The sequence below is a fragment of the Siniperca chuatsi genome, linkage group LG7 (assembly GCF_020085105.1).
Source record: "Siniperca chuatsi isolate FFG_IHB_CAS linkage group LG7, ASM2008510v1, whole genome shotgun sequence".
Classification (NCBI taxonomy): domain Eukaryota; kingdom Metazoa; phylum Chordata; class Actinopteri; order Centrarchiformes; family Sinipercidae; genus Siniperca; species Siniperca chuatsi.
Window position 1 is genome coordinate 5511191 of NC_058048.1, and position 27690 is coordinate 5538880.

The window sequence follows — 27690 nt, forward strand, 5'->3', positions numbered from 1 at the left end:
AAATGTATTATCTTAAAAATCCCTGTATAATCTCTCCCTGCCTTCATTTATATACATTTCATGTCTGAAGAGGATGCCGCTGGTGAAGCAGTCACTTTCACCTGGATTCACCTCTGAGTCTGTTTCAGGAAACAAGTGGGTGGTTTCAGATCTTTCAGAGGAAGAGATCAGGCAGAGAGGGGAGAGCGTGCAGATTTGTGGCTGCATATGGCCGGACGCATCTTATAGAGAGTTACAGGGAGACAGGAACAGACACAGAGAGAGTGATACAGGGAAGGAGGTGAAATACAGTTAAATCTTGTGGTGATGCCCTGAAGACGAGCTGAGACAAAAGTGGCATTTCCAGACATGCGATATGAAATCCAGGCTATGACGAGGTCCCTGTATCTTTATACATACTACATTTCTGGGGATAAGTGGAGGAGTAGCATATGACTCACAAGATATTATTTTGTCAACGTGATAATTAGAGATACGTAGGTCATCATTAGACTATCAGCATGGGAACGTTGGGCCTGGATGATCCCTTTTGGTTCTAAATAGATTTCTGAACATTTCTGCTCTATCTTTGCCCTCCATTATAATAGATGAGGGTCGTACTCAGTTAGGCCATACCAGACCACGTTCTGTTCATGCCCAAGAAAGAAAGAAAAGGAGAAAAGTGACAACAAGGCAAATAATAATGTCACGCAGAGGTACAAGGGGAATTAAAGGACCTAACCAGTGGTTTTGCCTTGTTTAAGCCAATTCTGCTTACACCTTTCGTTAGTGTCTCGTAAAACATTCTTTTATCCTCTGACTAATACTGTTTGAAAATACAAACAAGTAAGCAAGCAGCCAAGCAGTGTTATGTTAGAACGATATAATACTCTGATCTTACATTTTATATAATTACAATTATATAATTCAAATACTTGGACTAATACAAGAACAATGCTGTTTCCTTATTTCCATGTCTTCTACATAGATCAGCCGGTGAAGATGCTGACTTTTTTTAAACATCCATGATTCAGACCTACCTGCCAGAGCAAAGTAAACATGAGCTCGGCAGATTCGTCTAGTTCCCAGGCTAACTTTTTGCTTCTACTCAACTACATTTCAGAGGCAAATATGGTACTTTTTACTCTACTGTATGTGACCGCTATAGTTACTGGTTATCCATCCATCCATCCATCCATCTTCTTCCGCTTATCCGGGGCCGGGTCGCGGGGGCAGCAGTCTAAGCAGGGACTCCCAGACTTCCTTCGCCCCAGACACTTCCTCCAGCTCCTCCGGGGGGATCCCGAGGCGTTCCCAGGCCAGCCGAGAGACATAGTCCCTCCAGCGTGTCCTGGGTCTTCCCCGGGGCCGCCTCCCGGTGGGACATGCCCAGAACACCTCCCGAGGGAGGCGTCCAGGAGGCATCCGGATCAGATGCCCTAGCCACCTCAGCTGGCTCCTCTCGACGTGGAGGAGCAGCGGCTCTACTCGAGCTCCCCGTGTGACTGAGCTCCTCACCCTATCTCTAAGGGGCGCCCAGCCACTCGGCGGAGGAAGCCCATTTCGGCCGCTTGTATCCGCGATCTTGTCCTTTCGGTCACTACCCAAAGCTCATGACCATAGGTGAGGGCAGGGGCGTAGATTGACCGGTAAATCGAGAGCTTTGTCTTTCGACTCAGCTCCTTCTTTACCACAACGGTCCGATACAGCGCCCGCATCACTGCAGGCGCTGCACCGATCCGCCTGTCAATCTCACGCTCCATCCGTCCCTCACTCGTGAACAAGACCCCGAGATACTTAAACTCCTCCACTTGGGGCAAGGACTCCCCACCCACGCGAAGAGAGCAAACCACCTTTTTCCGGTCAAGAACCATGGCCTCAGATTTGGAAGAGCTGATTCTCATCCCAGCTGCTTCACACTCGGCTGCAAACCGTCCCAGTGCATGCTGCAGGTCCTGGTTTGAAGAAGCCATCAGAACGACATCATCTGCAAACAGCAGAGATGAGATCCTGTGGTTCCCAAACCGGACACCCTCCGCCCCTGACTGCGCCTAGAAATTCTGTCCATATAAATTATGAACAGAACCGGTGACAAAGGGCAGCCCTGGCGGAGTCCAACATGCACCGGGAACAGGTCTGACTTACTGTCGGCAATGCGAACACAGCTCCTGCTCCGGTTATACAGGGACCGGACAGCCCTTAGCAAAGGGCCCCGGACCCCATACTCCCAGAGCACTCCCCACAAAGCGCCCGGGGCACACGGTCGAATGCCTTCTCCAGATCCACAAAGCACATGTGGACTGGTTGGGCAAACTCCCATGAACCCTCGAGCACCCGATGGAGAGTATAGAGCTGGTCCAGTGTTCCACGACCGGGACGAAAACCACTCTGCTCCTCCTGAATCCGAGGTTCGACTATCGGACGAATTCTCCTCTCCAGTACCCTGGAATAGACCTTACCGGGAGGCTGAGAAGTGTGATCCCTCTGTGATTGGAACACACCCTCCGGTCCCCTTCTTATACAGAGGACCACCACCCCGGTCTGCCAGTCCAGAGGCACTGTCCCAGACCGCCACGCGATGTTGCAGAGACGTGTCAGCCAAGACAGTCCCACAACATCCAGAGACTTAAGATACTCAGGACGGATCTCATCCACCCCGAAGCCTTGCCACCAAGGAGCTTGCCAACAACCTCAGTGACTTGGCCAGGGTGATGGATGAGTCCGCCTCCGAGTCCCCAGCCTCCGCTTCCTCTTCGGAAGGCGTGACAGCGGGATTGAGGAGATCCTCAAAGTATTCCTTCCACCGTCCGACAACATCCCCAGTCGAGGTCAACAGCTCTCCACCCGCACCGTACAAGGTGTTGGTGAAGAACTGCTTCCCCCTCCTGAGCCGTCGGACGGTTTGCCAGAATTTCTTTGAGGCCGACCGATAGTCCTCCTCCATGGCCTCTCCGAACCTCTCCCAGTCCTGAGTTTTTGCCTCTGTGACCGCACGGGCTGCAGCACGCTTAGCCTGCCGGTACCTGTCAGCTGCCTCGGGAGTCCCACGAGCCAACAAGGCCCGATAGGACTCCTTCTTCAGCCTGACGGCATCCCTTACTTCCGGCGTCCACCACCGTGTTCGGGGATTGCCGCCGCGACAGGCACCAGAAACCTTGCGACCACAGCTACGAGCCGAGTTACTGGTTACTTTTGTGATTATGATTTTGCAATAAAACATTGATCCGTTTATAAAATATGATGCATTGGTAAAGATTAGACCACCCAAAAGTGCATAAACAGTCAAAATGAGCTCCACCTTGATGGACCAACTACATCATTAAAGCACCGCTTATATTTTAGTGCATCTATAATAATGATTCAATAATATAATAACTTTACTTTTACTTTTGATACTTTAAGTACATTTTGCTAATAATACTTCTGTACTTTTATTTAAGGAACATTTTGCCACATCTGCCCCCGTTATCATTGTAAACTGCTAGAATGGAAAGCCCGACAGGTATAGCAACAGTAACTAACTGTTGGACCTCTGATCGTTTGCAAAGAAACAATATGAGTGTGAAACAACACAGTTTATATCTGTGTGCGTCTCAGATGACATACCCGGCCCTCCGCCCCCCCATCCTGGGGTGGGTGACCTCAGTTCGAAGCGGGGGGGGGAGGGATCTCTCGTTCTGTAGCGTGGGATTGTGGTCTGAAGCCAAATACATTATGAGCTCTCTCAGCGTCTCATCTGCTTTTTATTTGCACACTACTAGTCTTGCCTATTGAGTTTATTGCTTTAAACTGAGGAGGGCAGCATGTTGTTGGAGAGAAGTGGCAGATTGTCTGGGCAAAGAGGGGGGAAGGGGTGAAGTATGGGAATGAAGTCCAGAAACATTTCCTCAAGTTTATGACACATAAGACAAAGATAGTCTGCAGGTTGAGATGTGTGTGGTTTTACTCTTCTGGATTCATGTGTGCCTGTTTCCTGTTGAGTGCAGAAAAACACAGACAGAGCATGGGCTGGGGGAGGGGAGGGGAGGGGAGGAGCAGCCGAGCATGGGAGGGGAGTATGAGCTGTGACGATTAGATCACTGGTCTCAAACCTCGTGTAATGGAGAGACGAGGGCATTGCTGCACCAGCTGTGTTAACTAATTAGCACACTTTCACTCAGAGAGGAGGAAATGGGCTGCTGTGTAGAGTTAGGTCGGTGCACAAACCTCCAGGGCCTCTGTGGGAAGTGGTTTTAGACCACTTACCCAGACAGTGACAGGTAGCCTCATCAGCCTCAAGATGTTTGTTTTTTCCAATTCATTTACATTTACTTGCAAGAAGTGACTTATTTTTTTGTGTGAAAAAATAAAAAAAACATGTGAGAAACTGGTGGTCAAAACCTTTATTTTCTTGTCAACCTTCAGAAAATGAAACACTGCATGTTAAACCCTTCAACTATATTACTGTACAAGAATGGTACTCTGTAATATAATAATGGAATGGAAGAGTGATACAATTTTTAGATTTGCAAAGGACTATGTATAATATTAAATGGCGTATTAATGTTGCCCTTTGATGTATTTTGCCAGAGTTAGATAAAAGGGTATGGTTCTATATTTTTCTTATAGTCAACAAATCCCATTAAAAGATGGTAAAAGGACTGGACAGCACCTTTCTAGTCTTCTGACCACTCAAAGCACTTCACACTACATATCACATTCACTGATGGCAGGTGCCAACTGCTCATCAGAACGAATAAACTAATTCAGTCACACACCACCCTCGGGAGCAATTTGGGGTTCAGTGTCTTGCCCAAGGACAATTCGACATGTGGGCTGGGGGAAGCCGCGATCAAACCGCTGACCTTCCTATTGGTAGGCTATTGATTCTACCACCAAGCCATAGCCGCCCACAAGACCAGCACCCACAATGCGTTAGTCCATCTCTCATACATTTCTGACATACCTAACATGTCTGCCCCTTGCCATAGCCAGTGGCTTTCAGGTTTGCTCACCTGGTGCAGATTGCTGTTGTTTCTGAAATATGTATACGTAATGTAAGGTTTGTTAGTGCTGCTTCGTCCCTGATGACGATCTGACTGATCAAAATGTTGCACAGCAACAGCATGCCATGACATCCCAGCCCCAGCCCATTAGTAAATCTTTTAAAACATCACAAATAAATAGTTTCATTTTATAGTTAGCATTTTTTTTTAAATGGCTCAGTGATTTCCTAAAACAGCTGGGCACTGTAGTTTTTAGTAAACATTACTCAAACAGGAGTAAACAGTGCATTTGTTGGGGACTATTTGCAGATGCGGATTAATACATATTTGGTGCACCACTGAGTATGTACAGCACCGGGATGGTGGATTGACTTAAAAATAAACCACCGTAGCCGGACAACAATGGAGCTATATGGCACAGAGGAATAAGCTATATCATGCTTTAGCTACACAGACAATACTTGTTTGTAGGATCAGTTCATTGTTGGTTTGGGGCTTCAGTACGAAAAATATAGAATATCATCAGACTTATCCTTCAATGGGAATTTTCATTTGCATCTCATGATAATCCTTATGTCCTTATTTAAAGCTGCTATAATCCATAGTTTTATATTAACAGTGGTTCAAATGACTATATGTCATATGAAACGGGTCTGCAGCTCTCCTGGGCTCCACGGAGCATTGTAGCATTTTTCAAGGTTCAAGGTTTTTTGTCATACTACAGCACAGGGCTGCACAGTGAAATGAAAGTTGTAGCCCCCTTCACACTACACACACAGAACATATATACAGATGTTTAAAATTAGAATATTTTAAAAATATAATAATAATATAAAATGTTTAAAATTTCAGCTTATTGTTTTGGGTTTTTTTACGGCCACAACACTAATGTTGCAGAGAGCAGCTGCGGGTGCTTACAATATCCAGATTTCCCACAGGGAATGCGAAGGTAGTGGGGGGACTGGACTGGATCCACCTAATTACATTAACTTCTGTGGAAACCATGGTACTTCTTTTTATTGACAGGTTTGATTTAATGTGCAACAGAAATAGTACACAGAGTATCGAACAACTGGAGCATAAATACTTGCTGAGATAAATAATTTGAGGTATTTATTTCACTTAAACAGAAATATGGATTTATGTTTACTCTTTTTTAGACTTCTTTTGCGTGAGTTCCTGCCCTGATCATGAAGTGCGCTAGGAATATCTACCAGAGTTTTGTTTAGGTCACATTTGAACTGGAGATGTAAGTAACTGCAAAAGAAATTGCAGTGACATGTTGAGGTCCCCTGAGATTACTGACTGTGGGGTTCATGAGAAACTTCTTCAAATCCCATCACAGAGAAGAGGGTCCATAATGGAAAAACACAAAAGTAATGTGAGAGGGGCAAAAACCAGATGAGAGCTTTCCAGACTTTTAACATGTTCTCTGTCAAGTCAAGGCCACATCCTGAAAACTATGTAAGCTGCACAGTGTTTAAGAACATACTGTCAGCAACTCTTTTCTAATGTTTTCATTTTATTTGAGTCATAGAGAAGCAGGATTTTGATATGGCTGTTCGAAAGTGGGCAGATTCGACTAGAACAAACAGGCTGTGTTCCGAATGAGATGAAACCAAGAAAAGGATGCCAGATGTGCCACAGTTACTTGTAGCAACAGTATAGTGAACAACCCCAAGCATATCAGTTGTACCTGAAATATTTCCAATATCTAGACAAAGTTAATGGCAAATGACTTGAATAAGAGTCTACAGCTGTGCTAGCAGCTCTGTGAGGGTGTACCTAGGTACAGCGGTGCTTTGGTTTAAATGCTGCCGTCAGCTGTGCGCCCCCATGGCTTAGGGGCTAAGATGCCCACTAGAGCTGCAACGATTAGTCGATGAATCAATTAGTCAATCGACAGAAAATTAAACGCCAACTTTTTTGATAATCTATTAATCATTGAAGCCATTTTTTAAGCAAAAATGCCAAAAATCTGTGGTTGTAACTTCTCTAATGTTTTTCCTCTGTTTTATGTCACTGTAAACTGAATATCTTTGGATTTTGGACTGCTGGTTGGACAAAACAAGACATTTGAAGTCGTCATTAAAGGACTCACTATTTTCTGACATTTTACACACCAAAGGATTAATCAGTTAATCAAGAAAATAGTCTGCCGATTAATCTATAATGAAAATAATCATTAGTTGCAGCCCTAAAACCAACCATGAACCCCAACATCCACCAGGGACCTTTGTTGTGTTTCTCTCTCGCTCGTTTCCTGTCATCTCTCTACTATTTGTAATAAAGGCACAAAAATTCCCAAAACAATGCTAACAAATGCTAACATGCTCTTAATGACTATGCTACCATGCTGATGTTTAGTAGATTAACTGTTTACCACTAACCATCTTAGTTAAGCGTGTAAACATGCTAACTAAGATAATGAGCACTAAACACAAAGTACAGCTGAGGCTGATGGGAATGCCATTAATACCTGCAATTACAATTGCAGATATTTGGTCAAAAACCAAAGTATTGGACAAATTAAAATTTTGACCCGATGATGAAAGGTGCTAGATGGAAATGTCATGGCAATCCATCCAGTGATTGTCGAGACATTTCACTCAAAACCACAAATGTGAACCTCATGGTGGCGCTAGAAGAAAAGTCAGAGGATCACCAAAGTCAGTAGGATTCATCCTCTGGGAACCATGAATGTTTGTACAAAATTTCATGCCAATCCATGTAGTAATTATTGAGATATTTTAGGATCAAAGTGGTGTGCCAACCGACCAACATTTCCATCCCTACTGCCACTCCACTAGTGTGGCTAAAAATCAACACAATTTCTACCTATTTCAGCCACCCAATCCCAAACGATGTTGGTAGACTGGTAGATTGACAGCCAGTTGTATGTTTTGCCCCCAAAGACCAAACCAAAAATATAACGCAGTAACAGATCACTCCATGTATCCCTTGGGAGAGTGAGTAAAACATTTTTGGAAGGCTAAATTTGACCCATGTACACTGCTTTGCTTTGGGCTGCTCTGGCCTAGATTCCTCTGAAGTCTCTCTGGAATCCCACAGTGACTTGTTTCTCAGTGGGCCTCTGGCCAGCTTTGTGCTGATCAGAGCTGTAGGTACTGTACTGTAGGTCTCTGCTGCAGCTCATGTCCTTTCAATGTATAGACGCTGGGGCAACAGATTTACTGCCAGTTAATCCTAAAGGAAGTACCCTACTTTGCGTGTGCGTGTCCCTAAACCTCACGTCCATGTATTATTTGTGGTTGATAATGGGCGTACCTGAAGTTTCCACAAGAAATAGTTTGACATTTTGGAAAATACACTTGTTTGCTTTCTTGCAGAGAGTTAGATGAGAAGATCGATATCACACAAATATGCAATAGTAATGTTTAAAATTTCATCTGTTGCACTTTTATGATTTCTCATTCATGTTGGCTTAAAAGTTAAGCAAAAGTTCATAAAAAGTTAGTAAGTGGGCCTTGAGTTGGGGTCATTTTGTCAAAGACAAGAATGAACTTTGATCAAATATTCAATAAATAAACATGAATAAACCTAACAGTAGGGGTCACCATAATAAATAAAACTAGTTGTTGTTGCCATGCTGTCACTTTGAAAAGTGTTATTATTGGAGATGGCTAATGTTACTGTATGTAATTATTATGTGCATCTACTGGTATGGAATGAGAGTAACCACTAAAAGGGTTACAAGTGCAGTACAATAATGCAATATGATGAAAATTTAAGACAATATGCTCCTGGCATTTATTGGTAAATAGATGAACAGTACAAAAAATTATCTAAAAATTTTAAAACAATTATCAACTTAATCAGACGCATAATTGGCACAAAATATTAGCTACAAACCAACCAACCGCTGGCCCTAAAAAGCATATTGGCTCTAATATTCGCTCATGTGTCAATTTCCAGTTTAAAGGCGGTGCTGTCGGCCCCTCCGTCCACCGGGGCGTTGGATCTGTCCGGTATCCCTCTGACGGCTCGGGACATGGAGCGGCTGTGTGCTCACCTACAGCGTAATGCGTCCATTGTGGTCAGCTTGGAGCTGGGCTTCACCGAGCTGACGGACGAGGCGTTCCTCCTGCTGCTGCCCACGCTGGCCACCCTGCCACACCTGGAGACTCTGGCACTGAATGGAAACAGGCTGACCAGAGCTATTCTGAAGGAGCTGACTGATGCCCTCAAGGTCAGAAAGTCACTTATCTTTTGAATATTTTCATATATTTGTCAAATATCACTACAGTATCGTTTAGTGTTTGTATAATTCCTGTAAATGAAACCCCTTGATTTCTGTTGCAAAGAAAGGTGTACCTGTGTCCCTCCCCTAGCTTTGTCCTTATTGAAAGACGACCAGTGTGGGGAAGGGGGGGGGGGATCCATCAGTGTTTAACTCATGCCACCATCTGTCTTTGGCATAAACTAGACTTTTTATCCACAGATACCACAGCTCTTGGTAGTCACTGGAGCCACAAAATTCAGATTTGGCCCCAGGGTGGTGCTGAGGTTGGACCCACGATCTAATCACAGATATGCTTCTCTTTAAGCCTTAATATCTTATTTAGTTTAGTTCCTGTACTCAGGAACTAAACTAGGAACTAACCCCATCTGAAGAACCATGAGAATTAGACACATTAGTCTGAAAAAAGATTTAAAAAACGACTCAGTTGTCTCACTCAGTGAAACAGCAACACAGTCATTATGTTGTTCTTTATATTTACTGTTGTGTGACTCTGATGTCTGAATGGATGTACACACATGGACACATACAGTACAGAGGTGCTGCACAGTCTTTGTTTGACTAATCGCAGATGTTCAGCACTGCATTCTTCGCTCCAGTAGGTCCTGAGCCATCAGATAGTACTACACCCAGAGCAAGCACTTTTTGGCATGTGGAACTAGAGGTACTGTGGTTCGCGGTCAGTCCCCTAGACCCCGTGGCCCCAGTGGACAATCTTCTTGACAGCGATCTCCTTGGCTTGCAGTCATTTACTTAAAATGAGATGAGATGATGATGGTGATGGTGATGATGATGATGAGATTTTTAATACAGTATGTTGATATTTTCTACCCAAGGACCCAGGCAGCTTCCCTAGCGTGACATGGATTGACCTGGGCAACAATGTGGACATCTTCTCCCTGCCGCAGCCCTTCCTGGTCAGCCTGAGGAAGCGCTGTCCCAAGCAGGGAAACCTGCCCACCATCCTGGAGTTCGGAGAGAGTCAGGCCAGCGACCCCCCCGAGAGGCTGAGGGGACTGGGGGAAGAGGAGGAGACAGACGACACCAACCGGACTGAGAGCATGGGCGAGCTCCGGTCGGAGGTGGAGGAGGAGCTGGATGGGGAGATGGAGATAGAGGAGATGATGGAGGAGCTGCTGGACTTTGACAGGGAGGTGCAGGGGAAGGATGACGAGGACGAGAGCATGTGGACAGTGGAGGTGCAGAGGAAAGTGGGGAGGGGGGGGAGGAGTGGGGAGGAGAAGGAGGCGCAGAGGAAAGGGCAGCAGCCCGGAAGGAGGGCGGTGATGGTGGAGGACGAGGACGACACACAGAGCCGTTCCTCCCACCTGTCCTGCTCCACCCAGTCACAACACTCCTCTGGACCCGTTGAGCCAGTGAGAGTGGAGGAGGATAACCTAGACGAGGTGACCGACCAATCAGACCACTTGACCTGATTGCCGCTCCCTGCTCTGCTCTGCTTATGTTTCCCCTCCCGTGTCGAGTCCTGTGTGGAAGGAGGCGAGAGTCTCCTGCAGAGGCTAACTGAGGGTGCTCAAAGTCAAACAGGCTGCAGTGTTAGAAGGATGTAATCCATATGAACATGCCACTCGATACTCCTTCCACTAATCTGATTTGTGACCAGCCACTGCAGCGTTCAGATACTGGCAGAGTGTCAGCTGAACCCAGGTGAGTCTTGGTGACTGTAACATGAGAAGACAATCCCCAACAGGACGTCTGTTTTATCGTAACTGTCTGTTGTTTAAAGTACGAATAAACTAAAGATGCTAATGCATAGAATAGACTGATTAATTATATCCCATGAGGCTTTTATGTATAGAATGTTCATCTTTATTCAGGTCCTTTCCTCCTGGTAACCCTGCTAATACCTACATGTGCCTGTGACACGTCCCATTACTGGTTAAGAGTGTGTGTTGAGAGATAAAAAGAGGCCAGACAATATAAAAACAGATATACACAAACTAGTCAGGGCCCTTAAAGCTTTTTAAAAATGTTTTTTTACCAAAAACTAGAAGTGTAAATGTATAAAATGTTTCCCTCCCACATTCGTCGATGGCTATCCAGATGGATCGGAAGATAGACAGGAATCAAAAGTCAAACCGACAGCTTCGTGGAAATCAGTTGCTTCTTAAGAAATGAACAGATGCACCATGCGTTAGTGGAAGAGAAGTGCGCTGAAGATTAAATTAGTTATCTGAAACCAAAAGAAATAAACAACTGATAAAGAAAACAGTAAAGGCCCGATGATTGTAAGGAAACAGCAAAAAGTGTTCTGTTTTGGAAGGACAAGGGCTTGCTGTGGTGTCCATGTACAGTGGATAGATGTGATAATCTTATTGCTTTGTGTCCCAAAGCAAAGTGCTGGGGTATCAAGTTGAAATATTTAGTAGCCTTTTTCTCATAATCCAGGTCATGTTTCACTCCACGGTACTGCACACTAGTGTGCATCACATGCTTACAGTGCTGTGATTATATATAGGCCACAGCAATGATCACATTCACGTATGCTGTCCGCTGGGTTACATCAAATTATATCCTTATGCAGTATGTAGCTCTCACCCGGCCTGTGCTTTCCATTCATGTGTCACTTGCAGTCCATGCAAAGCTTTAAGAAACAAACTGTATTTTTGTATGTACAGTATATACAGTATTGTTTTTATCTGTGCAGGGGCGATTGTTTGGATTGTAGATTAGCTACTTAAAGAGGAATACCACTCAATTCAAGGATTCATATACAGTGGTGTGAAAAAGTGTTTGCCCCCTTCCTGGTTTCTTATCTTTTTGCATGTTTGTCACACTTAATTGTTTCAGATCATCGCATCATCACTGAGATGCTGTGGCATGACCTTAAAAAGGCAGTTCATGCTCCACAGCGCTGTAAAAGACTCACTGCAAGTTATCGCAAACGCTTGATTGCAGTTGTTGCTGCTAAGGGTGGCCCAACCAGTTATTAGGTTTAGGGGGCAATCACTTTTTCACACAGGGCCATGTAGGTTTGGATTTTGTTTTCCCTTAATAATAACAACCTTCATTTAAAAACTGCATTTTGTGTTTACATGTGTTATCTTTGACTAATATTTAAATTTGTTTGATGATCTGAAACATTTAAGTGTGACAAACATGCAAAAAAATAAGAAATCAGGAAGGGGGCAAACACTTTTTCACACCACTGTATGTTATTTTTGCGGTCTGGGATAGTTCAAGCAATATTTGTGTACATGAATAATACTTAAAAGCTGGGAAAAAGGTGAACCAGACTCTTAGTTCGTGATATTATAAAAAGGCACTGAGTGGAAAGGTTTTATTGATGTGGAAGGGAGGACTTGAGGCAAAGAATATTAACTCGTATAGAAGAAAGCCTCATCCTAAAGCAGTTGCATTAATACATATTTACTTTTACCTGCTCCAGGCGCCAATACATTCACCTTAATGTGTGTGGCATCAAAAATGAAGGCCTTTAATGGCACACTGATGCTTGCAGTTGCAACACATCATCAGGCAAAGTTCATATAGACAAGCATGTTTGTCTATATGAAGACAACATCATTAATAAAGTGAGTATATGTGTTGACACACAGACTTTATGGTGTGCAAGAACTTTTTTGAAATTGCAAGCCAATATATTTGAAAGGAGCCCTCATGAAGATCAGTGTTGCAGCTATTTAACCTATGAAAACAGTTGTAAAATGTCTTCTGTGGCTCTGGAAGGAGCTTTGTCAAGACCGAGAAAATAACCCTGATGATGTCATCGGGGTTATCTCAGATGGGGTTTTAACACATTTTTAACAGAAAGCCTGCATTACAAACTGGGGCATGGAGTTTGAAAGATGTGGGCATTTACCAGAGAGGGTCTTAAACAAATACAGTGCGGAGTTGCATTATGGGACCATTCGCTTTTTAATCTGTCTCGCAGATCCTCCAACTTTATGGATGTGCACTATTAAATTGCTGGAATACCCCTTTACAATGCAGCAGCTGTTGCTTATTTATGCAGAATTCCACCAACAGACATTGGATGGGAGTCATGTTTTAATTTCATTATGTCTTTCTGCTCGCAGGAGATCTTACCTCTGAATGGATTTGCATGAAACTTTGTGGATGGGTCAGTGCATTGGGTGAACATGGTGAGAATCCAACATGTAGAACTAGAATATCTTGACAATTGCATATCATTGGCGGAGGCATGCACTGTACTGAATGACAGTACAGTTCCCATAGTATCACAGCAAAGCTATTTTCTGTCTTAGGACAAAGATTTTATTGAAACCACATTCTGATAAGCAAGAAATAACCTCTAGAAACTAAAATTAAATGTCTGAAAAGGAGAATATTAAGAAAAAGACCTGATCAGTATAAATAACTTGGTTCTCTGACTTACAAGTAAATTATTGTGTCATTTAAATAAATGGATACCATTGTAACAGGGAATTCAGTCATTAAGCATATGCAATTTTGAAAACAACTCTGCATATATTAAGCCACCCCTGTTTTATAATACGTTTTTGAATATTCATAAAATAGATTATGAAACAATATTGTTGCCCAGGAAAACCGTACAAGTCCACCTAAAGCCACACTGTTTTAACCTAGCCTGTGTGCTGTCTGTTTATCAGTGAGCGAGGGAATTGTATTAACTTGCGTCCTTTGAACTTTGCGGATGTGATCAGCGGCAACACCGTGGCACTGTGTGGATCATATACATGCTCTCCATACAGCAGTTCCCTTTCGCCTCGTTAATACAAACTAGCCTGCAGCCATTCAGTGGCATTGCACCTGAAGCTAATTACAAAGACAAACTTCCCTTTAAGCTACCTTTACAATAAGCTATTATTGCATTGTCCCTGCAAAATCAATTTTACAAACCGCTCAGTACAATGCACCCTTTAAACAGAGGCAGACGGGCTGTGATGCTGAACAGTAGTGGGCAGCTCAGCTGAGCGCACCATCACATACACAGTTAATGAGACAGAGGAAGCTTGTCTTTGATAACTACAGTGATTTTCAGCTTCTGAAGCCATTGTGTGGAGGGATGTCAAATATTGATTGTTGTACAGTGAGTTCAGATCGTGATGTGAACGTATGTATCAACTACTGGTCAGTGTGGATCATTAGCTTTAGATACTGCATACAGTCAGTGCTTGGACCCGATGTGCAGGGTCAGACTGACTCGTTGCGTGTGACTTCAACACACATCAAGAACTACTGTGGAAGTTTATAGACTCTATTCTCAGGTTTACTGTGGTTTTCTTCTTGCTACTCTAACACGACTCCTTCTGACTGCAGAGAGAGAGTCGGACGGTGGCGATCAGAGTTATATGTACATGTTGGTAATGTGCTGCAGCCATGCACATGTCTGCTTTTATGGTAAGGTCACTGCAAATCAAAGCAAAGAGATCACATCTGGAATCAGACTGATACGTCAACATAGATGTGGACTTTTAATTTGAAACCTTTGATCAGTGTCATCCACCTTTTGATATAAAGGATTCAGTGCAGCTTGATCTTAAACTGATTGCCTTTTGGAGGACATTAACCTGAACCGATGCCTTGTTTTGATCTGATTCCACACAAGAATGCATGAACATGGTTTCTTAAAATCATTTCAAAGGTTGTCTATCCTAACAAGAATAAAGTGTGTTTGCAACCCTGAATAACTTGTAACTCTTTTGGAATTTATTGCCCAGAAAATGCTTGGATACATTAGGACATATAAAGATTTAGCAAATTGGCTTCAACCCCTCTGTTGGTCTGGTGGACTCTCTCTGCTCGTCACTACAGGCTGAATGACTGGTACTTTCATATGTGACATGAGATGATCGTTGTGTTTACCTTGGACTCATACAGCAGGAGGGGCTATGAGTGCTTTAAGTGACCAGTAGATGTGAAGTTGTCATGTATGCCTTGCTCAAAGACTCTGCTGATATATTGTGAGCTGTAAAAAGAAACATGGTAATGTGAATTTGAAGGTATGAGTGTAGCCTTGGATCTTTTCTCTCTCCATGAGTCTTTGTTCTATATGTATTTCTCAATTTAAAGTATACCTCTGTATTATTCTCTCTACAGTATCTTCCTCTGTCACTCTCCCCTTTCCTCAAAGCTCCCATGGATCTTTTATTTTCATGCCACTTTATCGAGGTGATCCATTGAAAAGAATACTCTGTGCATTTATTTACAGATGAAATTGTTCTGTTATACCATGGATCCCAATAAATTCTCTGATACAAAAACAAATCCTGCCTTTTCTTACTTTTGCATTTGAATATTATGACTGTTTGAGATCTGTTATCCACAGCAAAGGTTTGTACGTAGGTGTCAGCTACATCCTGTGTGGGGGCCCAGAGAGCAGCTGAGACTATACAGACCTTGATGTGGAGGAGCATCCATCAGCATCCACCCGTTCAGCTGGGTGGTACCTCTGGCTAGTTGAGCACACTGAAAAGAGCAGTATGCGTTTTAGTTATTTTAATACGTGAAGTAATTTAAAATGGACTTATTTATACGTCCTTTTAGGAAAGTGTGTTATTTGATTTTGATCTGATTTTGTATTTCATACAGTATAAACTCCTTATTGCCTCAAAGCAAGTGTGATGCAGGAGGAGGATAAACACCAGACACAACCTGGCAACCCAAAGGTTGTTTTAATTAAAACAAGTAATGGCTTATAACTGATTTATAGAGCATTCAATCATTTATCAACCATTTACAAACCCATTAGTTAGAACTTATAAATCCTTTATAAAGGTTCTTATTGTAATGTGATATCAAGAGAGGCATATGGCATAAATGGGGTTAACACAGTATGTTGATGGTTTTAGTTCAGTGAAATAATGCCTTGGTTTCTGTCTGTAACTAGAATAAGGTTTGTTTTTTGTTTTTTAAAGTTAATACTTTAATAGTTCGATTGTTTATTGTGGAAAATGGTTCTGATGGTGGATGTCAAACCACAACAGTTAACATAACAATAGTGAGATTGAAATGATTTCTAATAGTATTTGGCTGACATCTAGTGGTGAAACTTGCAAATTGCAACCAAGCCGTCACTAACAGGGATAAAACTGCTACATATATTTTTGAGCGCTTCTAAATGCTTATGTGAGCAAAACGTGAGGTGTGTGTGTGTCCACGGTGTAATTACAGCGCTGCTGTAATTTTTGCTCTGGAGCAAAAATGAGGAGCTTTACATTTCACAACAACCCAACATCAAGGACAGGGCCGTCAAGTTAAACAGAGTTAGCCTGAGCAGGAAAAGCACTTTACTGACTTTATCTCCAAAATAAAAGCTTACAAATTTCTCACTTTTGAAAAAGAAAATGTACACATACACCAAGTTTATAATAGAAGATTTACTTATATTACTCTTATATTTAGACTTTATCTGATCATTATACGCTTGTATGATTGGCAATATAATATTGTGTCTCTCGCAAAGGAAGTCTTATGTTACTATTTTAGATTCTGACTAGCTTGACACTGGTGCGTCTGGCGCACATAATTACTACATCACATCCGGTGAGTGGGGTCTTTTTTTGTTTTCCCGTATCCGCCATTTCAGTTTTTGAAGTTAGTTGTCATCGGTCGCTGGATTGTAGCTGGAATTCTGTCGCTAAAACGCCTTATATGACTATTAGAGCTTAGTTCCGGTCATAAACCAAATAAGAGTCCTTTTTAGTTCGTGGTTGCGGTTCTATATAGGCAAATTGATGTCCAAACGGCCAGCTGCGGATGTCGCCTGTTTACTAAACGTGCTCTAGGCGCTAAAGTTTTTGTATGAGTTGAAGGCTTTGCTTGTGGATAACGGGTGGGAGAGAAGGGAAGGCCCGGTGAAGCCTCGGCTTTGGAGTGGTTATCATGGCCGGAAATTTTGACGCGGAGGACCGTGGCAGCTGGTACTGGGGTCGGCTGAGCAGGCAGGAGGCTGTGTCTCTGTTGCAGGGGCAGAGGCACGGCGTGTTTCTGGTCCGGGACTCCATCACCAGCCCCGGCGACTACGTGCTCTCGGTATCAGAGAACTCCAAAGTCTCGCATTACATAATTAACAGCATCAGCAACAACCGGCAGTCCGGTCCAGGTAAGATAGCTGAGGGGTTTGGAGGGGCTCGGCATATGGAGATGCTGATGTGACCATTCTTGCATGACTTGCACCAAAGGAGATGCGCAATAGTGCCTTTTCCGCGCTCTTGTATGGAGAATACGGCAGGCCAGACACATTGAAACGTGTCAGTTTAATGTTGGCTTATTAAAATGCAAACATGGTCATGGTCTCAGACCTTTTACGAGTGCTCAGACAGACAACACACTAGATATCAGACAACATATTGTCTCAGTAAATCGTAGAGATTGATGCACGTTTCAGCCACTAGAATACACAGTGGTGGGTGGTGTGAGTTTTCAAGTAGCAGACTATTAATGTAAGTTCTGGCCTGGTGCACCATTCAAATGAGCCTAATTTACCAGCTGACCCTGAGAGAGTTGTAAATGTTCAAAGGTTTGTCATATTGCCAGGTTTTAATAGACTCTGACCAGACCCTGTCACCTGCCTCCGCTAGGTTTTTCCTGTGTAGAAGAATATTTGTTGTATTTCCTCATGCCTTTGCAAACAACACAGACCTTTTTATTGGAAGGAACAAAACAAATATGAAAGGGGAAATTAATGTAAAATAAGGAAACAAAAATCCTTCCTGGTCATTCTGGAAATCACCACCATCGTGCTTGGTTACATAAATAGACAGGCTTCAGGTCTGCCAGATTTGAACATGCTAGAGCAGGTTGTGTTTTGGAGAAGAAGTTATAGCATTTTGTCTTTCTGACTCCTCTTCCATCCTCCCTCGTTTTCACCAGGTTTGGCCCTTCCAAGGTTCCGCATCGGTGACCAGGAGTTTGACGCTCTCCCTGCTTTGCTAGAGTTCTATAAAATCCACTACTTGGACACCACCACCTTAATAGAACCCATCAACAAGTCCAAACACACCTCCTTCATCAGCGGAGGCCCCCCGCCTCGCCTGGAAGACGAGTATGTCCGAGCACTTTTCGATTTCCCTGGCAACGACGAGGAGGATCTCCCATTTAGGAAGGGTGATGTTCTCCGAGTTCTCGAGAAGCCGGAGGAGCAGTGGTGGAACGCCCAGAACTCTGACGGCCGGGCGGGGATGATCCCAGTGCCGTACGTGGAGAAGTACCGACCGGCGTCTCCCAGTTCTGTGGCGGGGCCCGGCGTACCTGGGGGACCACCGGGAGGAATGGCAGTGCTAGGGAACTCTGATGGCTCTGCAGCCCAGTCTGGCGCTCCGCTGCTGGGAGACCCCAGCCAGTACGCCCAACCCACCCCCCTCCCAAATCTCCAGAATGGACCTGTCTATGCCAGGGCCATACAGAAGAGGGTGCCCAATGCCTATGACAAGACCGCCCTGGCCTTAGAGGTAAATATGGATATGTGTGTGGTGTTTTGTCTTGACTCCATGCATCCTCTTGTGCTGGAGGAAAGGAGTCAGTTAGTGAAGAAGGATGTAGGACCAGCCCTTAAAGCTGAGCTCATGTTCCTTTGCTTTCTTTCCTATTGTGCTTTTGATTATTTCTTTCTCAGTATTTGTTGAGCAGGGTGAAGAGGAATCAAGGTCAGAAAGTGCTCAGCCAGCTCTCTGTGTAGTTTTCCAGATAATCTTAATATCTCTTCTGCAGAGATCAGTCCGGTGACATTACAGACTGATCTGCATTAAGTTTATTAACTCGCTGGCTTCATCTTTCTGAACTAGACTTGTATTTGAGTGAGGGGCACATAGTTTTCCACCCAGATTTTAACCTAATAGGGTACCCCAATAGGAAAACTGCCAGTAGGCCCTGCTCCCTGCTCACTGTGGCTGGGCTGTTAAACTGTCCGGAAGCGAGCGCAAGGCTCCCACGGAGCAGGTCGTTGGGGGAAGGAAATAGTTTGTGTTTGGGAACAGGACCATTTCCTCTGGTCTCTGTGAAGCCAGGAGTCAAGCTGAGCCAGGAGTGGGACAAGGAGGCAGCCTAGAGTATGCTCTTGTCTCTCCTGTCACACTGGACTGGAACGCCAAAGATACCGATACAGAGCCATCATTTGACTTCCTCATATCTGCACCCTTCAGTCTGCTGCTGCTGCTGGTTGATTTGTTTTAAGTTTGCTCACTTACATATGACAGGTAGATACTTTTGTTGGAGTTGGAGTTGGTTTCTGCCACTCCCACCTGTGGTGGACTTTTCTGGCTTTGACCAATGTGAGGCTGTTTTCTCCACTCTAGTTGGCCAGAAGTGACTCAGCAAGGCAGCACAGGACAGTTAATAATTAGCTCACATTTCCTTGTCTCGTTGTCTTCAGAAAACCCACTGATTTGTGAAGATGACTTGTTATCTTCAGTAAATGAAACCAACTTATAATAATTATAATAATTATCATTTTAATTGTATTGTGTATACTAGCTGTGTCTGTGTTGTTTTCTAAATTCTGAGACTCAAAAAACATTTCCACATCATAAAGTTGTGGCAGTGGTTACAGGCTATTATAAAATTGCACTAGCTGATAAAGATAAAGCCATTGGACATAATGAACATGAACACTGTGCAATCTTAATCAATCCACTTCAATAGCCCACAAAGAAAGTAGGGAAACAACTGACTGTTTTGTTCATTAGAATCAGAATCAGCTTTATTTAAGTAGTTTTACACACACAAGGAATTTACTTTATTGTTTTGCACCAAAATACCAAACAAAAAAAATCTCGATTTAATCGTTTGTTTTATAAAATGTCACTTAAGTTCTAAAACATTAACCATCACACTTTCCTAAAGATTAAGGGGAAATCCTCAAATCACTGTTTTTATCCAACCAACAGTCCAAAACAACAAAGATATTCAATTTACAATCATCATAACATAAGAGAAAAGCAGCAAATCCTCACATTTAAGAAGCTGGAACTAGGTTATGTTTGTTTGGAATTTTCGCTTTAAGTTGACTTAAACGATTAATTGGTTACCAAAATAGTTGTAGAATTAATTTATTATTGATCAAGTAATAGATGAATTGTTTTCAGCTCTAGCATAGAGACTACCCCTGTGGTAACCTGGGAACCAGATGAATCTGCCGAGCTCATGTTTCATTTGCTCTGGTAGATACGCCTGGCCCCCCTCCCATTCAGACAGATTTCCACCCTCCCTGGATTCGGTCCGGCCAATCACAGCTGTTTATCTAATATGGGGCGGGTTTGATACGATGACTGACAGAGGAGCCTCACCGGTCCAGATTTGAAGTCACACCTTTCGCTGCTCTGATTGGTTGATACAGCACAAGGCACCAGGCTCAACTCAGAGCAAACTGTCAGACTAGGCAGTGCTGATCAAATATGAATCAGGATTCTGTTACTTGTCTGTTTCCCGCCTCAAATGTTTTCAGAAACACATTTAGCTGTTAGCTGTTTAGCTGTATTTTGAGAAAGTTTGTGACCAGGCCACCATTTTTTCCTGCTTGAAAACGGACCAAGCACCGCTCCGCTACGTCAGAAGTTTCGCTCTGATTGGTTGTAGGTCTATCCAATTGCGTCCAGCGGCATTTTGGTCTGCGCCCGTTGATAACGCACCTTAGAAACTGAAAATGAACTGAGTGGTTCCAGACTAATATGTATTTGTGAATTAGTCTGGTGATGCCAGGCTACTCCTGTGAGGCTTATATTATTCAGTTTTTGTAGATACTTTGTCATAGAGGTGGTGCCTCAACTGTGTAGTAATTGTGAGGCCATAGCTTGTGGTGGTGCTCTACTGAAGTGCATCTTATTGGTGTTTCTGGTATTTTGTCTCCCTCCTATATACTGTATATAACACCTTACGGTATTTTGCAATTCACTCAAAGTGACAAGCAAAGTCACTTTGAGTTAATACTGTCGTATTTTTCTAAGTAATTTTTCAAGCAAACATTGGTTTCAGGTTCTCAAATGTGAAGATGTGTTTCTAAATATGTATTGGTTTTGGCCTGTTGGTCAGACATAAAAATAAAAAAAAACTTTGCACAACTCTATGCACTGCTATATTCATCTCACCAGATGTTTCAGGCTTCTTGCCTTCTTCAGGGTGTTGTCTGAGGTGGTTTCTGGTTTCCTTATGTACAGTCTATTGACCAGTAACATACTAAGTATACAAAACAACATTAGCATCCATATTTAGTCCTAGTTAATGCAGAAATTTACAAGAGAACTGTGAATGCAAAAACATACAATATTACAGCCAACTTTTAAGAATATTATTTAGCAAATAAAATCTTTCATCTTCTAATACCACAACAAATACCATGATATAGAGCGAACAACGACACAGCAAGTAATGTAACTAACGTTAGCTAGGTTGGGGGTTAGCAGACTGTCGCTACAGTTGCTGCTGCGAAGCTAACAGCCAGAGAGGACGAGACGTTTCCCAGAGCCAGCACAGCAGCTCCAGACAGCGATACTCACAACTCTGCTGCTGCTATAGCTAACATCACAACAACAGCATATCTTGGCAAACTAGAAAGTAAGCTGAATGCCCGTGGGCAAGTCATTTAACGTTACCTGACACGCAAATCATGGCTGGAATAGTGTTGTGTGGCTTGTCCGAGCCACTTTGTTTGCTTCACACACTGAACGGACAGCTAGCGGACTGTGAGGAGATATTCGCTGAATTTGATAAAAAGACGTGTATTGGATTAGAATTGCATACCCCACCTTTAAGGCACTCAAATACTGGCATATTGTCAAAAAGAACAAATAAATAACACTAAAGTCAGTAATGCTCCATCGTAAGACTCTGACCTGTTGATAATTCGTGAACTGCAGCTTGCACTCAGATACAGGGCAGGCCCAACGGACCGACTAACATGCACACGTAAAGGCACATTGTAGCAGGGCTCAAGCACTTTGACCACATGCTTAAATTCTGTATTCTCTACGACTGAATATGGTCGCACATCTGCAGCGACAAACACTCCTATAGCTTTAGTTATTGATCTGGCACGATCTGAATCTGCAGTGAGAGGCTGCCTGAAAGCTGTGGGGTAAATGAACTATTTTGACAGTAATTGTTTGGGTCACAGGGCGTACTGAACCAAGGAAATCGCATTCTGAACCGAATGTCCTGTACCGAGCAGTTCTGGATGAATACACGTACCGCTACACTCCTAAAAGTAGCGAAGTCTACTCTTTAAATCTCATTTTTCAACACAGTATCATACAATCTAAAATAGTTATGGATAACCCAAACTAATTTCAAAGTTAATCTACGGTTGACCCTAACACGTTCATCGTGTAAGCTGTAACAACACTTCCAATTGTTCTCAAGAAGTTCCTGTTCATTGATAACAAACATAATCCAGCGGTGGGACAAAACAAGCAATTTGAAGACATCACTTTTGGCATTTTTCACTGTTTTCTGACATAGAGCAAATCATTAATCGAAAAGACTGCAAATTAGTTGACAATGAAAATAATTGTTAGCTTCAGCGCTAAATGTGATACAAAATGATTTAGGAAGCTACACTGTACTAAATACTATAGGAAACCATTGAAGGAAATGGTTTGGCTGTCGAATATACCTAAATTGCTTCACTCATTTTATGTCATGTGTACACTGTGGAGTAGCATTAGGCGGAAAAAAGAATATTTATTAAAGGTCTTGCATCAGAGACAGAACTTGATTCTGTAGTCATGCAAATGCTGCCAGTTACACATTTAACACGAGGAAGATTGTTGTTACTGGCAACAGGTTATAAAACTGATACTATGAGTACCTGGAAGAGTGTCAGAGTGTAAGCTTTGAGCATCCCCTTACAGCTTTAACCCCTGCCTATTCAGTTGTCACCCACATTGACTTGAACTTTGGAACCGTCTGTTAGTCCTTGTTTGCTCAGGTTCAGTGACACGGGAACTGCCACTCCTCTGCCTGTTTAGGTCAACTGTAATCATACATGCTATCACCCGACAGTAGGGCTCTAACTAACATTTTGTTTGGGTTGGGTTTTTTTTTCCATTTATGCCTAGTATAAATTCCCAGAACCCAAGGTCCCATCTTCCAGTTGCTTGTGTCCTCCGACCAGTAGTCTTAAACTGAAAGATGTTCAGTTTACAGTGATATAAAACAGACAAAAGCAGCAAATCTCACATCTGGGGAGCTCTTCCTGGCAACAATGGATTACAGCGGATTATCTGTGTTTTTATTCTTTTAATGAGAATAATAAATCTTGTCATTTCGTCTGTCACAGAATGACTCCTTGCTGCTGAACTCTCTCACACGATTTCTCTCTCCCCTCCCTCCCCAGGTGGGCGATATGGTGAAGGTGACCAAAATAAACGTGAACGGCCAGTGGGAGGGTGAATGTAAAGGCAAACGTGGCCACTTTCCCTTCACACACGTCAAACTGCTGGACCAGCACAACGCCGAGGACGAACTCAGCTGAGAGCGGACAGCCGGGCCGCAACCTGGACACTAGTATTAGACCCTTCCTCCCTCACTTCCTTCCCGTTCCACACACACTCACCCCCTCCCCCCTCCCTCACGTCTCCTTTTACCTGCACCAAGTACAGTTTCAGCGAATCACTGAGAACAAAACAAATAGGCCCTCGTCGGACCATTGTAGCGCACACACCCTCCATTTCTACCCCTCTGAATAATCATGCCCACCCTTCCCCACCACCTGCTCTGACTGACTGACTTAATAATGCGTTATATACTCGACAGTGGAACTGTAAACTGAATCTCCTGTTCCGTGAATGTGGCGACACCCTTTAGATCCTCCCCTCATCATTTCCCTGCCACGGACACGTTATCAACACTCACTCCTCCGGAGACTCCTCGCCGCAGAGTTCAACCACTTCCTCTTCCTGTGTTGGAACCAGTAGATAACTGCTCAGCGCCGTGTCATTTTTCATCCTCGTCCTCATCCGTCACCATGGTTACAGCACTGTAGGATCACTCATGCTGCATTCATGTCAGATGGGAATACAGTATTGAGATGAAGAGTAAAAACACAGTTTTCATGTGTTTTGTCTTGTTTAAAGCTGTTATGGTGCAGTTATTTTGTTTCTTACAAACTTTGTTTAAAGAAATATGTCGACATTTTCGGAAATACACTTATTCGATTTCTTGCCAAGAGTTAGATGAGAATATCGATATTTTTCCTGTGTCTGTGCTATAAATATGAAGCTACTGCCAGCAGCTGATTAGCTTAGCTTAGCATAAAGACTGGAAGCAGGGGGAAACTGCTAGCCTGGCTCTGTGTGAAGGTGACAAAATCTGCATACATTCATTAAAATGTGATATTTTGTTTGTTTAATCTGTACAAAAACCAGATTTTAAAAAGACTATTCAGTTTTACGGAGGTTATGTGCCGGACTATTTCTTGCCCGGGACCAGTTGCCAGGCAACCAGCGGGTACTCCAGGAAGTCACTGTGCTCAGCCAAGAAATAGTCCAGCACATAACCCTTCATAAATAGTTGAATTGTTGTCTTTACTCTTGCTGTAACTCTCTGCTAGTAGGCAGATACAGTATAGTTACATGTGGACAGAGCCAGGCTAGCTGTTTCCCCTTACTTCAAGGATTTATGCTGGGCCAAGCTATCGCCTGCTGGCTGTAGCTGGGGTCTTCTTAATGATGATGTCCTCATTCAGGAAATTAAATACAAAGTAGTCCTAATATTTAATTCTAAAATGTTATTGAAGGGTTACAACACCTAACATTTACATCTCCAAAACGGGACTGAACAATATTCTCTGGCAGTGTTTAGTACCTACCTAAATTGAGGTTAAAGGTATTTTCTAGTTTAAAAGTGTGCATCTGCCATTGTTCTTATTGGACATGAATGCAGCATTATTTTAGGGTAGCCCAAGACTGTGAGAGACGAGAGCAGCGAGGCTCAAATACAGCTGCAGCATTTTATCACAGGGAAGGTTTAAGACGGGAATATTGTCTTAGAAAGAAATAAAAGAGCTGAGTCAATTGGAGGTGTACAGTTTTCCTCAAGGACCAGTCCCACCCCCAGCCCACCAAATGGAGAAAACAAAACTGAGTCGAGACCAGCAGCTAGGAGCGAAAATCATGTACTTATAGCCGTAGAGCAGGCCCCGGCAGTGAACCTGAGAAACTTCAAGACTATTGTTGAGGTGGAGATAAAGGCAACACTACATTCAACCTCTCCAAACCTCCCACCTTGGCTCACCTCAGCCCCATCTACCCATCTACTACGACCAAGTACCACCAAATAGTCTTTTGTAAGAAAAAAAGAACATATTGTTATGAAATGATGTACTATGTGATTATCATTACATGCTAAAATATTGTTTTTTGTTATCTTTGTAGTTTTCTTCATAGCTGATTTTGTCCGGGAGGTAACGGTTTCGATGTACACTTTTTACTGCTGCATGTTGGGAGGGAGCGATGGGTCGCTGGTGCAAAATTGACAAACTGACTCGAGGGGGCCACATCTGTATGCCCCCAGTTCTCACAAGGCCACATGTGTTCTCATTCTGCGTCTGATGTACATGAATGGAGTTGAACGGAGTGAATGTAGGCTGTCCACCATGTTAGTTAGTACCGTCTTCTCATATTAGTGCTCTGCATTCAGCTCACTGAATATACCTTAGCAAAACAGACTGCTCTGTGTTCGAATCTTGTCCAGTGTGTCCAAGAAAAGAGAAAGTGGCATTATTTGGTACCTGCCCATTGTTTTTAACCTTTTAATAATCTTGTTGCCACCTTGCAGCGTTTTTGTTCTTTTTAATAATCGGGTTAATCAGCCAGCATTTCCTTTGTGCTTCCTCACTTAATCCTCTGCCACTCTTTTATTTAAAGCCTTGTCCATTTATGATGCACAAGCCAACATGGACTTTTTATGTTACTGTTTTATCTCTACCCTCTGCCATGTGTGTGTTGCCAAGAGATCAGGCAAATAGAACAGCAAATTATGTTGTAGTCCAGATCCCCCATAAGAGGTTGTTTTCTGTTGAGATTGAATCAATCTGTTTGACACCTGACAATCATCACCCTCATGTATCATAATGCAGACTGGTTTGGATTGAAGCAGGCTGGGTGTGTAGTTGAGACCTTTGCCAGAGTGAACCTGGTCCACTTTTGAATTTGAGCTGTGAGAACTCACTGTCTCTTCCAAGTGAGGGGTTCCTCTCAGATGTCATCCTACAGTATTTCTGGCCAGCACACCATGACACCTTTAGGTGGCACTATAACAGATTTCAGAGAGATGGGGTCCTTCTGGAAAGCATATTCTGCCAGTGCTTATGAGATTAAAGGAGATGAAATTAGATGTTTTTTAACAGAATGCACTTACCGCTTTTACAATGAGTTTGCATTGATATATGCTCTCCTTTTTAGGGTGTTTAATTATCCTTGATTGCTCCCACACATTAGTTTCCATTACGGTATAGCTTTGCCTGACAAGCTCTGTCCTGCTGTCACGTTTCATTTTCAAGTTGGCCATTTTCCAAACCCATGTTTAAATATTGACTATTAAAAAATATTTGGTTGACTTCTTGGAAAAATCTGGTCTAGGCAAGTAACATTTGTAATTACTGCCAGCTTTTGACAGTCCATTTTTATCTGTAGTTATGATCAAATCAAGCTTCTTTGTCACTCACACTGCACATGGCAGGTGCTACATAAATCATTATCTTATAAATAGTGTTGCCAATGAAACCACCAAGAAGTATTTTTTTAGTAGCCCTGCATGAAGTCATTCATTTCCTTTCATAAAAAGGAAGGGGTGGCAAGATGCCAGTGGAAATTGTGTTAATATCAAAATGTGCCATTTTATTATAACACTATATTCTTTCAAGACAATTGAAATTACCTTTTTATTTTCTGTAGCATGTAATGTGTTAATATACTAGTAAATAAAGTCAAACCCATGACAAATGATTTCTTGAATGCATTGACTTTTTGTGTTTGTGAAAACTATGAGCGTTGTGTGTGCTGCTGAGTCAGGAAAGCTTTACTCAGCATTTCATAACCACTATCACTTCAAATATGCTGTTATGTCTTAACATATATGTTAGTGCTCGCTGTTTTAACTGTACAATTCATGACCAAAAATCCTTTTTCATTCATGTTGCACATGGCACTTGCCTAGCTACAGAAATGTTTGCCGTCCATACTACCACTAGGTATTTTTAGTAACACTGTATGAAGTTGGGTAACTGTAGTGTCAGTGTACAGTAGGAATTTATCCAAACAAGTTGTAACAGCATGTGCATCAGCCTGCTAAAGCTAATGTGGACTCCCTCACTTATAGTGCAGCTAGCAAGAAAACTGCTGTGAAATGTGCTCTAGTGCTCTATCAGGTCTATTGCCATTGCCATCGCCAGTGGAAAGATTTTTCACACTATTCTTCTAACAGCATTGTTTTTACATATTGAGAAGCACAAACAAAATAACTTTAACATTAACATAAAGGAACATTACAACAGAAATTAAAATTGGT

The 27690-nt window shown here is 42.8% G+C and overlaps 2 protein-coding genes across 3 annotated transcripts in view; both read left to right on the forward strand.

Annotated features, from left to right (window-relative positions):
- lrrc75a (leucine rich repeat containing 75A) overlaps positions 1–15456 on the forward strand; it is a 58333-nt gene extending 42877 nt beyond the window's left edge. The window contains exons 4-6 of one of the 2 annotated variants that reach the window (XR_006378523.1): positions 8901–9174; positions 10062–10893; positions 13284–15456. Coding sequence is in view for 1 of the 2 variants with exons in the window: in XM_044201869.1 (XP_044057804.1) it covers positions 8901–9174; positions 10062–10661 (874 nt within the window). In the remaining variant the exon portion in view is untranslated. Of the gene's footprint in view, positions 1–8900; positions 9175–10061; positions 10928–13283 lie in introns of those variants that run through there. The other variant, XM_044201869.1, reaches the window with a different exon arrangement.
- Positions 15457–16731: 1275 nt separating this feature from the next.
- Positions 16732–27128, forward strand: crk (v-crk avian sarcoma virus CT10 oncogene homolog). The gene is made up of 3 exons (XM_044201876.1): positions 16732–17293; positions 18064–18641; positions 23519–27128. The coding sequence occupies exons 1-3, from the start codon at positions 17074–17076 to the stop codon at positions 23654–23656; spliced, it is 936 nt and encodes a 311-aa protein (XP_044057811.1). The 5' UTR covers positions 16732–17073; the 3' UTR covers positions 23657–27128.
- The last annotated feature ends 562 nt before the right edge of the window (positions 27129–27690 follow it).